At 45.5% G+C, this 19526-nt stretch overlaps 1 protein-coding gene across 1 annotated transcript in view; it reads right to left on the bottom strand.

Annotated features, from left to right (window-relative positions):
• Positions 1-19526, bottom strand: part of tmtc1 (transmembrane O-mannosyltransferase targeting cadherins 1) — a 92750-nt gene that overhangs the window by 24606 nt on the left and 48618 nt on the right. Inside the window, exons 7-9 of the mRNA XM_076076069.1 lie at positions 11998-12187; positions 8956-9077; positions 2259-2426 (exon numbers count right to left, since the gene is read on the bottom strand). Of these exons, the coding sequence (XP_075932184.1) occupies positions 2259-2426; positions 8956-9077; positions 11998-12187 (480 nt within the window). The remainder of the gene's footprint in view (positions 1-2258; positions 2427-8955; positions 9078-11997; positions 12188-19526) is intronic.

The raw sequence follows: 19526 nt of genomic DNA, 5'->3' as shown, positions 1-19526 counted from the left end.
CCCAGCCAGTTGCTGCCGGTTATTTTGGTTTTGGTTTCCTTTGGTTTCGCTGACAACACCCACACTTCATTCCACACGCATTCACGTTGACACTACTGATGTTATTGATTGACACACTTCATAAACTTAACTATTTCTTTATTTAGTCAAATAAACATTTTACGTTAACATCATTTGTTGTGTCTCTGCCGTATTTGTCATGGCCTAGGAGCCGGGTTATGACACCTCTCATATGAACGCCACGTCAATCACATCTCAAAAACATTGCCGTCTCCGCCCCTCCCTCTCCTCCTCAGCCCTGAAACACTCATCCACACCTTCATCACGTCTCAACTGGACTACTGCAATAGCATCCTGTACGGCGCATCCACCAAAATCATCAACAAACTACGATACATCCAGAACTCAGCTGCCCGTCTGCTCTCCCACTCCACCAGAGACCACATCACCCCAGTCCTTCAGAACCTCCACTGGCTCCCCATACAGCAAAGAATCCAGTTCAAGATTCTCCTCATCAGATACAGAGCCCTTCATAACCCTGAACCCCTTCCTGACCTCCTGCACCGTCACCATCCTCCTTACCCCCCTACTCTGTCCAAGCAGCAGACCTGGGGACAGTCCCTCTGGAACTCAGAGACATTCTCCGTCACTCACCACTTTCAAAGCTGTACTTAAAACTCACATATTTAAATCTGCTTTTAACCTGTGATGCTAGTTATGTGTGTTTTTGTGGTGTTCCTTATTGTTATGTCATCTATTTTGTTTATATAATAATTACTTCTATTGTTTCTGTTTTTACCATGTAAAGCGTCTTTGAGTACCCTTTAAAGCGCTATACAAATAAAATATTATAGTCTTATTATTATTATTTGCATTTGAGTGAAGTATGAAAAAAAAGTGAGGAAATAAATCCCTTCTAGGGTTTTATAATTTCACTGTATCAGTCTCATCCATCATGGAGGGGAAGAGACGGCATAGTGTGGACACAGATAAATGAACTTATTAATAGTAATTTCATCAATCAATAAACAGCATGTTAAAGTTATTATGAGCACACACACACACACACACACACACACACAGTCGTGACTTTTGAGGTTAGGGTAACCCTTACCCTAACCTTAAACCAAGTATTCACCCTAAAATGTAATGCTTTAAATTATGGGGACATGTCATTGTGTTGTAATCTTATTTATGTCCCCACAAGACAGGTAAAACACACACATACACACACACACACCTAAATATTGACTTCATAAGGGCTTTGTTTTACGTACCAATTACAAATAAACAAATAATGACAGCAGTCTGGTGACATTGTTATCACAAACAACAACTATTATAAAAAAAGACTGGCAGCTTCCACACAGCATCACGGTGCATGTTTAATATAATAGTCCACATGTAGGTAACCTGTATCTGCAGTGTACTAGTGCAGCGGTTGTCAACATCTGCCCTCCCATGAATAAATCCACCATCACTGGATTACTTTGATAGAGAAAGAAAACATAGAGTTCTCAGACCCGATGGGAGTTATAAGGAGTGTCTTGTTTCTATGACTTCTAAGCTGATTTATAGACATCGGAAAGTTGCATTCACACTGAATCTGAACATATTTGTATCATGTCTGTGTGTTTAGATTTCAGACAGAAGGGAAGAAGAAGACTGCAAGCTAGTAAACATGGATGTAAACCTTTAATGAACTGTAACTGCCTCCGTGAGTGTGTCCCAGCTGCTTCTACTGTTGACTGTGTTGATAAGTGGCCAATTCAGAATAACTAACTTCCTGTTGTTTTAGAGCACTGGTGTACTGCTGTCCCTACATACAGCTCTCACTTTGCTCCCCTCTATAATTCATGTTTCTCATTGGAAAGTCAAAGGGCTCAGTCCAAAGTAGCGATGCCTTCACAACTCATAACCGCTACCAGGCTGATCCCAGACCCTTAACCTTGTCCTAACCTCAACCTGACCTGACTCCAAGTCTTCATCCTAAAATGTAATGATTTACATGGGGACATGCAATTCCCCTTATCCACCCCCACCCCCCCCAAAAAGAAGACGATTCTGGAAAATTAGGACTATGTAATCAGAGTTATGTCCCAACATGACAGGTAAAACATGACACACACACACACACACACACACACACACACACACACACACACACACACACACACACACACACACACACACACACACACACACACACACACACACACACACACACACACACACACACACACACACACACACCTTACCGGAAGAGTGCCTCCCTGGAGAGCCAGACGTGGTTCTGCTGGACCGTCTTCCAGGAGAAGAGCAGGAGGAGCAGCAGCATGGAGACACTGAGGACTGTGGTGCCCCAACGGCCCACCACCGAACACAGCCGGCCTAGGCCATGAGCCACCAGGATACAATAACCCATACTAGAAGAGGAGAGGAGGGGGACCATGTAAGTGAGGGGATTGGTGCAGAGACAGGATGGTGAGAGATTCAAAAAGGAAAAAGTATTGTTGATTACTGCAGTCCTACATACTCTCACCGTCATCACTCAACACATTGTGACATAACGTATTGCACCCTGGTGGTGCCTTTCACCCAAATGACTTCAGGTCCCATGGGTGCACATATCCTCAACATGGGGGGCTGCTGTTGCTCCCCATAAAAACTCTCTCACCACTTTTGCCAAATCCTTTGACCTGAATTACATAGTAACTAGAATTACTGCCTGGCAGTTGTATGGCTCCACCCACCAATCAAGTAGCAGTTTACATCCATGTCATCACTTCATATTTAGACATTTGTGTGAAATTGTTATAATTAGCATGTTGAGTTATGTTTTGTGAGGTCACAGTGACCTTGACCTTTGACCACCACCTGGAGTCTCAGGGTCAGGGTCAGATATAAGGAAACTCTCTAAAGGTGTTCCTGAGGGATTGTGTTCAATCAGAATCTCCTCCGCTGCTCCGTTCTTCTGTGCATGTTGTTCACACTGTCATTCTGCACATGAACAGGCGTGTTGTTTTCTGTCAGTGCGTCATGACTTTGTTAGCTAAGATGTGATCTTTCTGGTCCCACCCCACGCCCCACTGCTGCACAGGGGCCTGGGCCACGCAATAGGTTCACAGGCCCACGGTGTCGTCTTGTTGCCACACAGCAGCAGATGTATGCAGGTAAAGATATAATTATACTCTGTGCAGAGAACGTAGTGACAGCTGCTGATTCTGAAGACAGAGAGCATACACTATGATCTAGGTTCCAACAAATGTGGGGCGACTGTGGCTAAGTGGAGAGCAGGGCCGTCCTTAAATTAGAGGATCGGCAGTTCGATCCCCGGCTCCGCTAGTCGCATGTCGATGTGTCCTTCAGCAAGACACTTAACCCCAACAATGCTCCTGTAGTTGTGCCTACGGTGTAGAAATGTGATAGACTCTGAATCGTAAGTCGCTTTGAATAAAAGCGTCTGTTAAATGACTGTAATGTAATGTAAATGTGTTTCATTAAAAGAAGTCCGAACATAACACAACAGTAAAATAACAAAAAGAGATTAGCATCCGTAATGGAGCGTGCATATAATGCAGCCTGCTGCAGGTTTAAATATCCTGGATGATATGGATCATACGGTTTATCCTGCTGTTAAAGCCCATTATTAATATGCACTTACACAGATGCTGACGCACACATTTATGTATCTAGTTATAGATATACTGTAAGAAAGTATATATATATCAGTGATACATTTCTTTTTCTCTGCGTTAGAAATGTAAGTGTGGTGTGAGAGCACGTGAAGCGTGTTAATTGCGTGACTCACAGTCACTGTGTGAGGATTGGCGGCCCTCCTCTCTGGAGCTGAGGCCAGGCCATCGCTCCTCCCTCAGTACCTCTTTCAAAATGACTAAAAACGTTCATAACTTTGTTACTGCTTAACAAACATGGAGTTATCTTTAGTGATGTTGCCGTGTTCCCAAATCTCAGCTATTAAACTGTAAATAATCTTACTTTCTAATAAATGGTGTAAAATTGAGATTCCAGTTGTAAAATGATGTTGCATGTCAGATTGTTCAATGAATGCTCTCAGTTTATAAAGATGCAGTATACACTTTGTTTACACTGTCATTGAGCAGAATATTCATAAAGAATATTCATCTATGAGATGAACACATCGGTTGTTTAGGGTCGTAGCAGCAGTCACATTGGACACTGTTAGAATTCTTTATGAATAGAAAAGCTGGCCAAGAACTATAACTATAACTATAACAAGACTCAGATTGCAAAATATAATAGAAGTTTCCAGGGCAGACAAATTAGAGATTAGAGACTATTCTGTTTTGTTTTAAGAAAAGAAAAGTCTTAATCTGAGATAAAGACTGAAGAGGGATATATATGTATATCCAGCCTAATCAGAGCCTACAGGATGGATACATGCATTCATATATCAAACTCTTTATGAATCAAACATCTTATGAATCAGGCCGTAGGAGAGGCGTAGCAATTTTAATATCACAAAAGGTATCATTTGAATTACTTTCAAAGGTAACAGACAAGGAGGGAGATATATAATAGTCTCTGGAAAAATAGATGGCGTTACAATAACTTTATGTAACATTTATGCCCCCCCCCCGGAAGTGATTTTGGTTTTTACAGAAAGGCATTTGATTTAATGATAGGGGCCCCAGGAATTGTCATATGTGGTGGAGATTGGAACATCCGTCTTAATCCAAAACTAGATTCATCAAAAAATGTCACCACTACATCGTTGCATAGAAAAATTAATGTTTTAATGGCAGAACTGGGCATATTAGACCTATGGAGAGATTGTTACCCATCAGGCCGTGATTATACATTTGACTCATGCCCCCATGATACATACTCAAGGATAGACTATTTCTTTGTGTTAAAGAGAGATCGAGACCATAGAATGCATAGCTGTGATATTGGAAGTATTGATTTATCTGATCATGCACCTCTGTCCTGCACGGTGCATGTTAGCGATAAGGTAGGAAAAACACTGTGGAGGTTAAACACAAGTATCTTAAACAACCCGCAATTTAAGACCCAAATGAGAGAGGAAATAAAAGTGTTTCTGGAAGAAAATGATAACGGGGAGGTTGATTCAGCGATAGTATGGGACGCCTTAAAAGCAGTCATCAGGGGGAGAATCATATCTTTCTGTGCCCATGAGAAGAAAGAAAAACAATCACGACTAAACCTTAATAAAGAATTAAAGGATCTCGAGACGCAGCATAAAAGAGAACAAAAGACGAATTTATCGACAAAACTGAAGAAAGTTAGGAACGAAATAAATCTATTATACTCACAGGAAATTGAAAGAAATATGATATTTACAAAACAGAAATATTATGAGTCAGGCTCAAAATCAACAAAACTTCTGACGAGAAAGCTGCAGAAACAACGAGCGGATAACACAATATACAATATACAAAATAAGGGATCCGGTTTCTAAAACTATACATTATAAGCAAGATGAATTACAAAATGCCTTTAAAAAGTACTACAAATCTCTATATACACAACCACAACTAGAGGGCGATTCCCTCAGCCTCCCTGTTTTATCAGAAGAACAAAATCAGATATTAACAGCAGCGGTAACAGAGACAGAACTAAACAGCGCCACCTCCAGGCTTAAAGCCAATAAGTCAGCCGGTCCGGATGGCCTCCCTTCAGAATTCGATTTGAGCCATTACCAAGCCTTCTTAGGGCCTGCAATATAACTTTAAAAGATGAAAAAATGCCTCCATCTTGGAGCGAGGCAGTAATCTCTGTTATCCACAAAGAAGGAAAAGATAAACTAGAATGTGCATCTTATAGACCAATTTCGGTGCTGAATGTTGACTACAAATTATACACAGCCATCCTGGCCAAAAGACTGGAAAAGATCCTTCCTCAACTTATACACAATGACCAGACCGGCTTTATCTCACAAAGACAAACTCACGATAACATCAGGCGATCGCTGCACATACTAAACCACATCCAACAGAATAACCTTGAAGCCTACCTAGTCAGTCTGGATGCTGAGAAGGCCTTTGATTCAGTGAGCTGGCCTTTCTTATATAAAGTCCTTGAAAGATTTGGCATGCACAACAATTTTATTAAAGGCATTCGTACACTATATGCTAAACCATCGGCCTGGATAAAAGTAAATGGGTATCTCTCAGAGACCATTACACTAGAGCGCGGAACAAGACAGGAATGTCCGATCTCCCCACTGCTTTTTGCACTTTATATAGAGCCTCTTGCGCAATGGATAAGACAGACAGAAAGCATCAAGGGCATTTGTATAAATGGATCAGACCACAAAGTGGCCCTGTATGCCGATGATATCCTGATCTATTTAAGTAACCCCTCCAACTCCTTTTCTGAATTAATGAACCTGCTAAAAACATTTGGTAGATATGCAGGATATAAACTAAACCTGCAAAAAACACAAATTTTGACTTTTAATTGTACACCTCCTACAAACATTAGAGAGAAATTTCACCTTAACTGGGACCAGAACTCCCTGAAATACCTAGGAATACACCTACCAAGAGATATCTCAACATTGGCAGAGATAAATTACAGCCCCCTCTTAACAAAAATGAAAGATGATATACATCGATGGAACTCTATTTCGAGTGAGGGTAAGATGGAGCGGGAGATCGACAGACGGATCGGTGCAGCTGCAGCAGTAAAGCAGGCGCTGCACCGGACCGTCTTGGTGAAGAGGGAGCTGAGCCGGAAGGCAAAGCTCTCAATTTACCACTCGGTCTACGTTCCTACCCTCACCTATGGTCACGAACTCTGGGTCGTGACCGAAAGGACAAGGTCGCGGCTACAAGCGGCCGAAATGAGTTTCCTCCGTAGGGTGGCCGGGCTCAGCCTTAGAGATAGGGTAAGGAGCTCGGTCATCAGGAGGGAGCTTGGAGTCGAGCCGCTACTCCTTTGCGTCGAAAGGAGTCAGCTGAGGTGGTTCGGGCATCTAATTAGGATGCCTCCTGGACGCATCCCACTGGAGGTTTTCCAGGCACGTCCAACTGGGAAGAGACCCCGGGGAAGACCCAGAACACGCTGGAGAGATTACATCTCCCAGCTGGCCTGGGAACGCCTCGGGATCCCCCAGAATGAGCTGGAACATGTTGCCGGTGAGAGGGAGGTCTGGGTCGGCCTGCTTGCCCTGCTGCCACCGCGACCCGACCCCGGATAAGCGGTGGAAAATGGATGGATGGATGGATGGAACTCTATTTCTTTCCTTGGACTAAGCCATAGAATTGACTCTGTAAAAATTAATATTCTTCCACGATGTCTGTTCTTATTTCAAGCACTTCCTGTAGAAATTCCCCCAAAACAATTCTCCGAATTGGATAAAATCCTTTCAAGATTTATTTGGCAAGGGAAAAAACCAAGGATTCAATTTAAAACCCTACAACTCACAAAAGAGGAAGGAGGAATGGCTCTACCCAATTTTAAGGATTACTTCTATGCTGTCCAGATTAAACCTTTAATTAACACGTGTACCCCAGCTTATTGTGTCAGGTGGAAAGATATTGAACTCTCTATTATGAATGATCCCCCAATTCATGCAGTATTGGCCCATAAAAACTTGGGAAAACTTATAGACAATTTACAAAACCCATGGATCAAATTCCATTTAAAAATCTGGAACGTGATAAAAGGAAAATATAAACTAGATCAAAACTACAAATACTTCAATGGTGTGCCTATGATCCGGGGTTCAAACCAAATGAAATGGACCTTAGATTTAAATCCTGGATCCCAAAAGGTATAACAACATTCTATTCTCTGACAGAAAAGGGACAACCAAAGGACTTTGAACACAAGAGGAAAACATATTCTCTTGAAAAACCAGATTTTTATAGATACCTCCAGATACGCAACCATTTTGAACATAACATTAGAAATACAACGGACCTCGATGACCCAATACTGAGAATATTTCTCGGTGCCTACCAGAATGATTCAAATAAGGGAATTATCTCTAGATCCTACAAAGGCCTTATGACAAAAAAGTCCCACAATGCAGGATATGTTAAAGAAACATGGGAAAGAGAAGGTAACCTCTCAATACCAAACGAGGACTGGTTAGATGTGTGTACATTTCAATGGAAATGCACCAATTCTCACGTGTGGCAGGAATTTGCGTGGAAGTGTGTTATTCGTTTCTTTATCACACCGAAGCAGAAGGCACGCTTCGCTGGAGGGGAGGCTACATGTTGGAGACGGTGTGGGGCTCCGGAAGCAAATCACTGGCATATATTCTGGGAGTGTCCAGTGATAAAACCTTTCATAAAACATTAAAAAGCATACTTAACACTGACCTGCCCCTGCAATTTTCCACATTATTCTTAGGACAATTTGATTTCCAAACAGGGCGTCCAGATGAATACCTGTTTGGCATTTTAATAACGGCTTGTAAAAAAGCGCTCACAAGGCGCTGGTTGCTTCCTGAGCCCCCCACGATACAGGAGTGGATAGATATAGTAAACAACATCTATGTTATGGAAAGGATCACTTTTTCCCTTCGCCTTCAGAGAAACAGATTTATTCAACTCTGGGACAAGTGGGTGAGATACGTAAAACCATTACGAACAGATTCTGTGGAATAGCGAATGAATGACCCTGTAACGTTGATTTAGCTTAGCAAGCATCATCGACCTCTATCACATTCTCTCTCAAGTCCCCCGGTCTGATGGTTTTATTTGTTTATGTGTACACTCTCCCAAATTGTACAAAGTTACCCAACTTTGAAAAACTGTGGACACCATATATGCTGGTGCGAATGTAAACTTGGTAACCTAAGCTACTGTCCAAAAATAATTAAAAAATAAATGATAAAAAAAAAAAAAACTCTTTATAGAAGAGTGAGAGTAGAAATCATACACAACAATATATCAATACAGGTACACGCACATATTCTCACACACACTGACTCACCTTGGCATGTAGAGAACCCTCTCGGCCACAACAAATCCCACCCTGAAGAAAAGGTTACTGGCAGGAATGAAGGGGAAGACCAGAAACAACATTCCGACCAATACCTGTCTGCTCTCCTGTCTCTGCAGAGAGAGAGAGAGAGAGACAGAGAGAGAGAGAGAGAGACAGAGAGAGAGAGAGAGAGATACAGAGAGAGAGAGACAGAGAATACAGAGACATAACAACAAGAGGACGACAAGAACAGTGAGATACAAGCCAGCAAACATCATATAGTCTGTGTATGGGAGAACGGTGTGTGTGTGTGTGTGTGTGTGTGTGTGTGTGTGTGTGTGTGCCTGAGCCTTTTGAGATGAAAGAAAAAACATAAGAAAGTACATAAATGAGGGCAAATTACTTAAATTACAAAATAATAAAATGCTTTTAATGTAAACAAAGTCAAGGGCAGTACACAAATATTTTTTGTTTAACGACTGACCGGTCTGGTTAGACCAGAATAAATATGAAGATAACAGCTCCACCAATACAATAACTACTATTAAATATAATAGGCTATGATTTAGATGAATAATATATAGCAAAAAACAAACAGGACCACTATAAATAATAATAGATTTAAAATATTATAATTGTATATGCATGTGCGTACGTGTTCATGTATGCATGTATGTGGGTTTCAATTGGTTGTCAGGCAAAAAAAATAAAATTATATATATATATATATATATATATATATAATATACATACTTATACAATTTTAATATTAATAGGATGGGTGGTGTCGTGTTTGTAAAAACATAGTGAAGGATGACCAGATGGAGTGGTGTTCTGTTGTACTGTATATGATGGAGGAAGTTAGATTTTCCATTGAAATATACTCTATCATGAAGTTTCTCCAGTGTGTGATGTGTGTGTTATTCCTTGATTTCCAGTTCATGAGGATCGTGTTCTTGGCGATAGTTAGGGCTACGAGGAGTAATGGGCAGTTTGTTTTGCTCAGACTTATTGTTGAGATGTCTCCTAGTAAGCACAGTGAAGGGATAACGGGACGAGGCAGCCCAGGAGGCAGAGCCATTCATAAATGATTATTAAAGTGACTGAGTTGATGTGGGGTTGTTGCTTCAGCGCCACTGACATGATGACTGACATGATGACTGGTGCACTGCAGGGCTGTGTGCTCAGCCCGGCCCTCTTCACCCAGGACTGCTCCGCCACATATTCCTCCAACACAATAGTGAAGTTTGCTGACGACACCACTGTGGTGGGACTCATCTCCAACAACGACGAGACACAAAGTGGGGAGGAGGTGGGGAGGGTGGACAGCATCAAATTCCTGGGGCTCCACATCACTAAAGACCTCACTTGGTCCCTGAACACATCACACCTGGTGAAGAAAGCCCAGCAGAGGCTCTTCTTTCTGAGGAAGCTCAAACAAGCTGGCCTGCCCCCTGCACTTCTGGTTAACTTCTACAGAAGTGTGATCGAAAGCATCCTGTGTCAGTGCTTTACTGTGTGGTATGCCAGCTGCACAGCAGAGAACAGGAGGGACCTGGCCCGTGTGGTTAGAACAGCACAGAGGATTGTGGGAGTTACCCTGCCTGACCTGGATACTGTGTATGCTGGCCGCCTCCAGAAGAAGGCCAGAAACATCTGCACAGACATCACACACCCGGGTCACTCTCTGTTTGTTCCACTACCATCAGGAAGGAGATACAGGACCATCAAAACCCGGACTAACAGGCTGAGGAACAGCTTCTTCCCCAGAGCGGTTTCCTCCATCACCCCCCCACCGCAACCCACCACCCACCACCCCACCCAGCTCACACCGGACAGTGCTGAAACAAACATAGTCAATAACACGACACTGTAACCAAGCACATTTTTCACTTTGGAGCCATTGATGCCTGTGCTTTATCTTGTATATATTTATTTAATGTCTTGTTTTTAAATCGTCTTGTCTTAATGTTTTTATACACTTTTTAACTGTTGCTGCTGTACTGATGAGTCGCCAACTCAATTTCGTTGTATATTCGTACGATGACAATAAACATCCTTATCCTTATGATGAAATCAGAATTTCCAATTTTCATGGCACTGGTTAGCTTTTGTTATGTATTATGTATAAGTGGAAATGTTGTCCTGATGGTGTTGCTTGAGGAGAGGTTAGTAGAACATTAAAACAACAAGGACTGGGGACCATGAATATCCACTTGACTTCCTTGGAAGTCAAGTGGCTAGTTAGCAGGTAGCCCTTACTTGTCGAGAACCACTGTCATGGACCAAATTGTTGATTATGTTGAAATTTCAGCCTGATAGTCGTGCCAGGCTAAAGGTTGGAGAGTAAGTAATCCTTGCGTTCAAACTCTGATGCTGCGTTCACACCAAACGCGGCACGAATTATTCACGCGAGTAGATTACATACAAAGTCTATGCACAGACGCGATGAGACTGGAGTGACACGAATTTGCGATGGCGCAGCGCGTTTGACGCAAATTCGTGTCAAACGCCAAACACTATCAATAGAGACCGGACCAAACTTTGTGTATACATGCGTGTGTGTAAACCTTATGGTACAAACAATGAATTGACCCTGCCTTTATGATGCACCATTAGCCATTGAATGTCTAATCTCATGGCATTTTGTTCAGAATCTGTTGGGGTATCTTACTTGTTGGGGGGACTTAGGTGTGGGAGGTAGATAATTAGAGTGAAACAATCTACCCCACTTCAAATAATATGAGAGGCTCAACATTGATACTGATTCTACTCTGTGTGCTATAATGTCTGCTTTTAGGGCATTTGCAATGAATGTATAGATGCATTGCTTGAGATGTAATGGAAAATGCCACTCTTTAGTGATGTAACCATTGGGTTTTTATGTGAACATTATTACATTTGGCTTTTTCCAGCTCTTACAGCTCTTCCCACTCTTCTAATGATGCAGTTACATGATGCGATGAGGGCAGAGGGCACCAGGAGGCAACAGAGTTCATTGGAATTGCAGTCTTAGGCCCTTTCCAGCTACTTATCACTTGTTACTGTTACCTGCAGTGAGAAGACGCAGCGCAGGCAGAGAGCAACCATCACTACGGCCAGCAGCGCGGTAGCCACGAGGCGCATGTCACCCAACGACTCCACCAGGGGAATGCTGCCCACCTGCCAGTCGTAACACAGAACGACGGGGGCCAGCAGCAGCCAGGCGTTGAAAGACAGCAGGTAAGAATAGGTCAAAATCCTGAGGTGAGGGGATGGAGATATGGAGGATATGGAGAAAGAGAGAAGATGGATGTGAGGCAGATAGAGGGACGAAAGAAAAGAGACAAAAGTTGAATCACACAGTGATCAATAATCAAACCTAACGAGAGTTTCAATCAATCATTTTAATCATTCTGTTTATCCATCCATCCATCCATTTTCCACCGCTTATCCGGGGTCGGGTCGCGGTGGCAGCAGGTCAAGCAGGCCGACCCAGACCTCCCTCTCACCGGCAACATGTTCCAGCTCATTCTGGGGGATCCCGAGGCGTTCCCAGGCCAGCTGGGAGATGTAATCTCTCCAGCGTGTTCTGGGTCTTCCCCGGGGTCTCTTCCCAGTTGGACGTGCCTGGAAAACCTCCAGTGGGAGGCGTCCAGGAGGCATCCTAATTAGATGCCCGAACCACCTCAGCTGACTCCTTTCGACGCGAAGGAGTAGCGGCTCGACTCCAAGCTCCCTCCTGATGACCGAGCTCCTTACCCTATCTCTAAGGCTGAGCCCGGCCACCCTACGGAGGAAACTCATTTCGGCCGCTTGTAGCCGCGACCTTGTCCTTTCGGTCACGACCCAGAGCTCGTGACCATAGGTGAGGGTAGGAAGGTAGACCGAGTGGTAAATTGAGAGCTTCGCCTTCCGGCTCAGCTCCCTCTTCACCAAGACGGTCCGGTGCAGCGCCTGCTTTACTGCTGCAGCTGCACCAATCCATCTGTCGATCTCCCGCTCCATCTTACCCTCACTCGTGAACAAGACCCCGAGATACTTGAACTCCTTCGCTTGAGGTAGGCACTCCGTCCCCACCTGGAGGGAGCAATCCACCGGTTTCCGGCAGAGAACCATGGCCTCAGATTTGGAAACAGGACCACATCATCCGCAAACAGCAGAGAGGCGATCCCGACAGCCCCGAAACTGACGTTCTCCGCCCCCAGGCTGCGCCTAGATATCCTGTCCATGAAAATCACGAACAGGACCGGTGACAAAGGGCAGCCCTGGCGGAGGCCAACACCCACCGGGAACGTGTCTGACTTATTGCCGAGAATGCGGACACAGCTCCTACTGCAGTCGTACAGAGACCGGATCGCCCGTTGTAACGGGTCCGGCACCCCATACTCCCGCAGCACCCCCCACAAGACCCCCCGAGGGACCCGGTCGAAAGCCTTCTCCAAGTCCACAAAGCAGTAGACTGGTTGGGCAAACTCCCAGAGCCCCTCCAGTAGTCTTGCGAGGGTAAAGAGCTGGTCCACTGTTCCACGGCCGGGACGGAATCCACACTGCTCCTCTTGAATCTGAGGTTCGACAAGCGGTCGGAGCCTCCTTTCCAGCACCCTGGCATAAGCCTTCCCCGGGAGGCTGAGTAGTGTGATACCCCGGTAATTCGAGCACACTCTCCGGTCCCCCTTTTTGAAGATGGGAAGCACCACCCCGGTCTGCCATTCCATGGGCACTGATCCCGACCCCCATGCGACATTGAAGAGGCGTGTCAGCCAGGACAGCCCAACTATGTCCAGCGCCTTCAGCATCTCAGGGCGGATCTCATCCACCCCCGGCGCCTTGCTACCAAGGAGCTTTTTAACTACCTCAGCGACCTCTGCCAGGGATATGGGTGAGCCTCCCCCTAGGTCCTCAGGCGCTGCCTCCTCTGCAGAGGACATGTTGGTCGGGTTTAGGAGTTCCTCAAAGTGCTCTTTCCACCGCCCGATGATGTCCTCCGTCCGGGTTAGCAGTCCCCCCCCCCTGCTGAGAACAGCCTGGGGTAAGCCCTGCTTTCCCTTCCTGAGCCGTCGGATGGTTTGCCAGAACCTCCTTGAGGCCAACCGAAAGTCCTTCTCCATGGCCTCCCCGAACTCCTCCCATGCCCGAGTTTTAGCATTCGCGACCACCGCAGCTGCAGCCCTTCTGGCCTGCCGATACCTGTCACCTGCTTCAGGAGACCCCTGGGCCAACCAGGCCTTGAAGGTCTCCTTCTTCAGCTTGACGGCTTCCCTCACCTCCGGTGTCCACCACCGGGTTCTCGGGTTGCCACCACGACAGGCACCGATGACCTTCCGGCCACAGCTCCTAGCGGCCGCGTCCACAATAGAGGCTTTGAACATGGTCCACTCGGATTCCGTGTCCCCAACCTCCCTCGGGATGTGTGAGAAGTTCTTCCGGAGGTGGGAGTTAAAGACCTCCCGGACAGGGTCCTCCGCCAGACGTTCCCAGTTTACCCTCACTACACGTTTGGGCTTGCCGGGTCTTTCCAACCGGTTCCCCTGCCATCTGATCCAACTCACCACCAGGTGGTGATCAGTTGACAGCTCTGCTCCTCTCTTCACCCGAGTGTCCAAGACATACGGCCGCAAATCAAATGATACGATTACAAAGTCGATCATTGATCTCCGGCCTTAGGTGTTCTGCTACCAAGTACACTTATGAGCCACCTTATGTTCGAACATAGTGTTCGTTATGGCCAAACCGTGGCAAGCACAGAAGTCCAATAACGAAACACCATTCGGGTTCAGATCGGGCAAGCCGTTCCTCCCAATCACCCCCCGCCAGGTTTCTCCGTCATTACCCACGTGAGCGTTGAAGTCCCCCAGGAGAACTATGGAGTCGGTAGGCGGCGCCCTTTCCAGGACCCCTCCCACCGACTCCAAGAAGGCCGGATACTCCGAACTGCTGTTTGGTGCATAAGCACAAACCACAGTCAGAGCCTTGCTCCCCGCAACCCGTAGGCGCATGGAGGCGACCCTCTCGCTCTCCGGGGAGAACTCCAACACAGCGGCGCTCAGCCGGGGGCTCGTGAGTATCCCCACTCCCGCCCGGCGCCTCTCACCCTGGGCAACTCCGGAAAAGGACAAAGTCCAACCCCTCTCCAGGAGCTTGGTTCCAGAGCCAACGCTGTGTGTGGAGGTGAGTCCAACTATTTCTAGCTGGTATCGCTCCACCTCCTGCACCAGATCCGGCTCTTTCCCCGCTACCGAGGTGACGTTCCACGTCCCTAGAGCTAGTCTATGCCGCCGGCGATCGGCATGACCGGGCCTCCCGCCCGACCCACCGCCCGTTCTGCATAGCACCCGACCCCTATGCTTGTCCCTGCGGGTGGTGGGTCCACAGGGTGGCTGCTCCATGGTGTTTATTCGGGCTGAGCCCGACCGGGCCCCATGGGCAAAGGCCCGGCCACCAGACGCTCGCCTACGAGCTCCCCTCCTGGGTCTGGCTCCGGGAGGGTGCCCCGGTTTCCCTGGTCCGGGCGAGGTGACTATAGTCCGTGGGCTGCTTATCATTAGGGTCGTTTTGAACCGCTCTTAGTCTGGGCTCTCCCCTGAAACCCATTCTGTTTATCTCAATACTAAAATTTACAGAAACAAACCAACAGGAGGATGCCCAAAGTTGAATATCGATATGAAGTCATTCTCTAACCTGACATTTAGAGCCCAATCCACCGTGCGTATCTAATGATACAACCTTGTAATGTTGCAGATCAATTTGCCTTAAACTTGTTGTCTTTTTCTGTCTCTGTCTCTCAGTAGGTTCAAGACCTGCATCGCTGTCTAGAGTAGCGATCTGTCCTCAGGGCGGCAGCTATCTGTCCTCAGGGCGGCAGCTATCTGCTGTGGTTAAGACAGCCGGGGGTCGGACAGAGTGGCAGCTGGTCTGAGGAAGGAGGTGGAATGAGTAAGGGTCAGAAAGAGAGAGAGCACGAGCAACGTGGGTTACTTCAGTAAGCCCAACGGCAGGCAGGCACACAGAGACACAGACAGACACACACAGAGACACACACACACACAGAGACACACACAGAGACACACACACACACACACACACACACACACAGACAGAGGCACACACACACAGACACACACACACACACACACACGCTGTACAGATTGTAAAGCCCTCTGAGACAAATTTGTGATTTTGGGCTGTACAAAATAAATTGAATTGAATTGAAAAACGAACCCTCTGTCCCCCCTGGTGAGCTGCATGGACAAAGAGCCCTCAACATCAAAGGGCTCTTCCACCACTGACACCATGACCACCCTCCCTCCCCCCTCTCTGTGACGACTGGCCAGGTGAGAAGACAGCTGGAGAGACTCCAGCAAGGCAAGGCTGAAGGACCTGATGGCATCAGCCCCAGGGTCCTGAAGACCTGCGCCATCCAGCTGTCTGATGTCCTGCAACACCTCTACAACCTGAGCCTGAAGCAGGAGGAAGTCCCGGTGCTGTGGAAGACGTCGTGCCTGGTCCCTGTACCTAAGAAGACGACTCCATCTGGCCTCAACGACTACCGACCAGTTGCCCTCACATCACATGTGATGAAGGTGCTGGAGAGGCTGGTCTTGGCCCACCTCCAACCGCAGGTTAAATCCTCACTGGACCCTCTGCATGTGGCCCAACATCGACATGGACTAGACTGTGTCTAGTCCAGGTCGATGTTGGGCAAGACCTGTGCCATCGGTGCATAAATGGGTATGAATGGTAAATAGTTCTGATGGCAGGTGGCACCTTGCATGGTAGCCCCTGCCATCAGTGCATGTTGAGTAGTCGGAAGAGCAGAAAAGTGCTATACAAGTACAGTCCATTTGCCAGTTACTGTTGGAGAGAGAGACGGGTATAAACAGAGGCTAGTGTCAATAGGCATACAAAGACTTGTCTTGCGCTCTCACACACACACACACACACACACACACACACACACACACACACACACACACACACACACACACACACACACACACACACACACACACACACACACACACACACACACACACACACACACACACACACACACACACACACACACACACACAGGACCAATCAGAGCAGAGCTGGATAACTCCTACTGATACTCCCATCTAAGGGACAAACTGTGCCTCTATAGAAAGTTTTATTATTAATGAAAACAAACATGAATCGAATACATCAAAGATTCTGGTAAATGTAACACATGAATCAAATAAAACGTACGGAAAATAAACACTGATCATACACTACTACTAGTAGAGGTACAATGGATCATAAAAGTGACTGTTCATGGTAAATGGACTGTACTTGTATTTCTCTTTTCTAGTCTTCTGACCGCTCAAAGCTCTTTAACACTACACGTCATCATTCACCCATTCACACACTGATGACAGGGCTACCAGGCAAGGTGCCACCTGCCCATCAGGACTATCTAATAATTCACACCAATTCACTGATTGCACAGCCTTCGAGAGCAATTTGGGGTTAAGTGACTGGTGGAGCTTCTGATTGAGGGACGACCCGCTCTACCTGTCTGGTGAGGCTAACCTGAGCTATTGTCTATAGCTCTGGAATCAAACCAAGCAATACATTTCAGTCGTTTCTCCTTGTTGCCAAACCAAGTTATTAGGGTTCAAGCCCCTAATGACCGCTTGCTGCCTCCTGCGGATTTGCTTTTGGCAATTGAGCTGCTTTCCTTCTGTTGAGCAAAAACGGACCTAAACTAATAACGGCTGCTTGCGACTATATTTTCTGTATTGTCTTTAATTGTTGACTGTTGTAAGCAGGCTACTGGCACAGTGGGCACCGTAGTAATTTGGGGAGCGAGCTAAGTAAATCAGTGTCATCTGCAAAGCCATATGCAATCTTACTGTCTTGCATGATCTAGCATAAAGTATACAGGTTGAATAGTAGATGCCCCAGAACAAGGACCTCATGATCAGCTTTAAAAAGCTATTTCATTTTTCTACCTGCACACTGTTAATGTCGAACGGCCAAGAATAGAGCAGGATGGCTGGAGCGAGGACACACTGACAGACAGTCACACAGAGAGGCGGTGAGGGAATACTGGAGGCTCAGCCAGACATCAGGGAGCAGAAATAATGAGAGACAAAAATGAAGGTGAAGCAGGAAGGACAGCGATATGGGAATCCGCTATAAATTTCCCAGGTGGCCGAGGGAGAGACAAGCTATTTTTCTCTGATGCTCTGCTATTAACTGACAAAATGATATGCTGTTAGGGTTAACCATTTTATGAACCCATGTTAGGGTTAACCCTAGACTGCAGCGCATCATTCGCTCTGCTGAGAGGGTGATTGGCTGCAATCTGCCGTCCCTCCAGGACTTGTTCGCTTCAAGAACCCTGAAGCGAGCAAGAAAGATTGTAGCCGACCCCTCTCAGCCTGGACACAAACTGTTCCGAGTCCCTTCCATCTGGCAGGAGGCTGCGGTCCATCAGGACCAAGACCTCACACCACACGAACAGTTTCTTCCCGTCTACAGTCGGGCTCATAAGTAAAGCCTGGGACCCCCACTGACTCTGTCATCCCCAGGACAATTTCCTACTGTTACACACCCTTGCACATCTTTTTTTATTAAAATAAACTTGCCACTTTACTATTATTTGTTTGTTTGTTTGTTTAACATACTTTATTATTATGTCTCATATTATTGCACTGTGTTTATTGTTATGCACCATTCACCTCGTTAAATTCCTTGTATGTGTGACGTACTATAAACAGCAATAAACAGTTCTGATTCTGATGTCCTGTTCATAGCGAACTCTGCATTCAATTCATGTAATCCGGGCCGTATCAAATCATTCAGATCTTGCCAGCAATTTTCATATCACGGCTCAGTTATGATACAACATATTCATTGGTTTTACGTGTGTTTTTTTTTATTTCTCAAATTCATTGCATTCGGGTAACTGATTCATATTCATCATGTTCCGATAGATGCTTGCCTATTTGTCGTATGCTAAAACTACATTTTCATTGGCCTGCATTTGCTTCATATTTGCTATATTCTGCTCAATTCTATTCTTCATAGCTTCTGCAAAATTCCTATTCATTGTATTTTGGTAAGTGGTGTTACACACTTTGCAACATGGTCATTTCATATTTAATATACTGGGGAATATTCATTTAGTATACAACACCAGGATGGAGTCTCATCTCCAAAGACTCACTATTCATGTTATTATGCACATGTAACTAAATGATGTTTCACTGTAAATGAAGTCTCTCCTGATTGGATTAGGAAAAGCTTACACCTAAAATGTTTGTCATTTAATTGTGTTCATTACTAAAAGAAAGTATTTAATGAAATCCTGGTTCATTTCTGTCAACTGACTAATCAATTAACACAATACGTTCCAGCACCTATCTTGTGCCATTTGTTGGATATTGTTATTGATTATAATGATAGTGAAAAAACGTTTCTCAGATCTATGCTTTGTCATTTAATCAAAATACATACTAATAGTGATAGTAACTGTATCATTGTATTATACAATTCTTAGTAGTTTTAGACTCCTGAAAGCCAAATACACTACAAGGCTGATGTCAAAGTGCCATTGTATATTTATGACT

Source organism: Anarhichas minor, unplaced genomic scaffold (assembly GCF_050575085.1).
Source record: "Anarhichas minor isolate MPS153535 unplaced genomic scaffold, ASM5057508v1 ptg000055l, whole genome shotgun sequence".
Lineage (NCBI taxonomy): Eukaryota > Metazoa > Chordata > Actinopteri > Perciformes > Anarhichadidae > Anarhichas > Anarhichas minor.
This window is presented reverse-complemented; position numbering and strand designations above follow the sequence as displayed.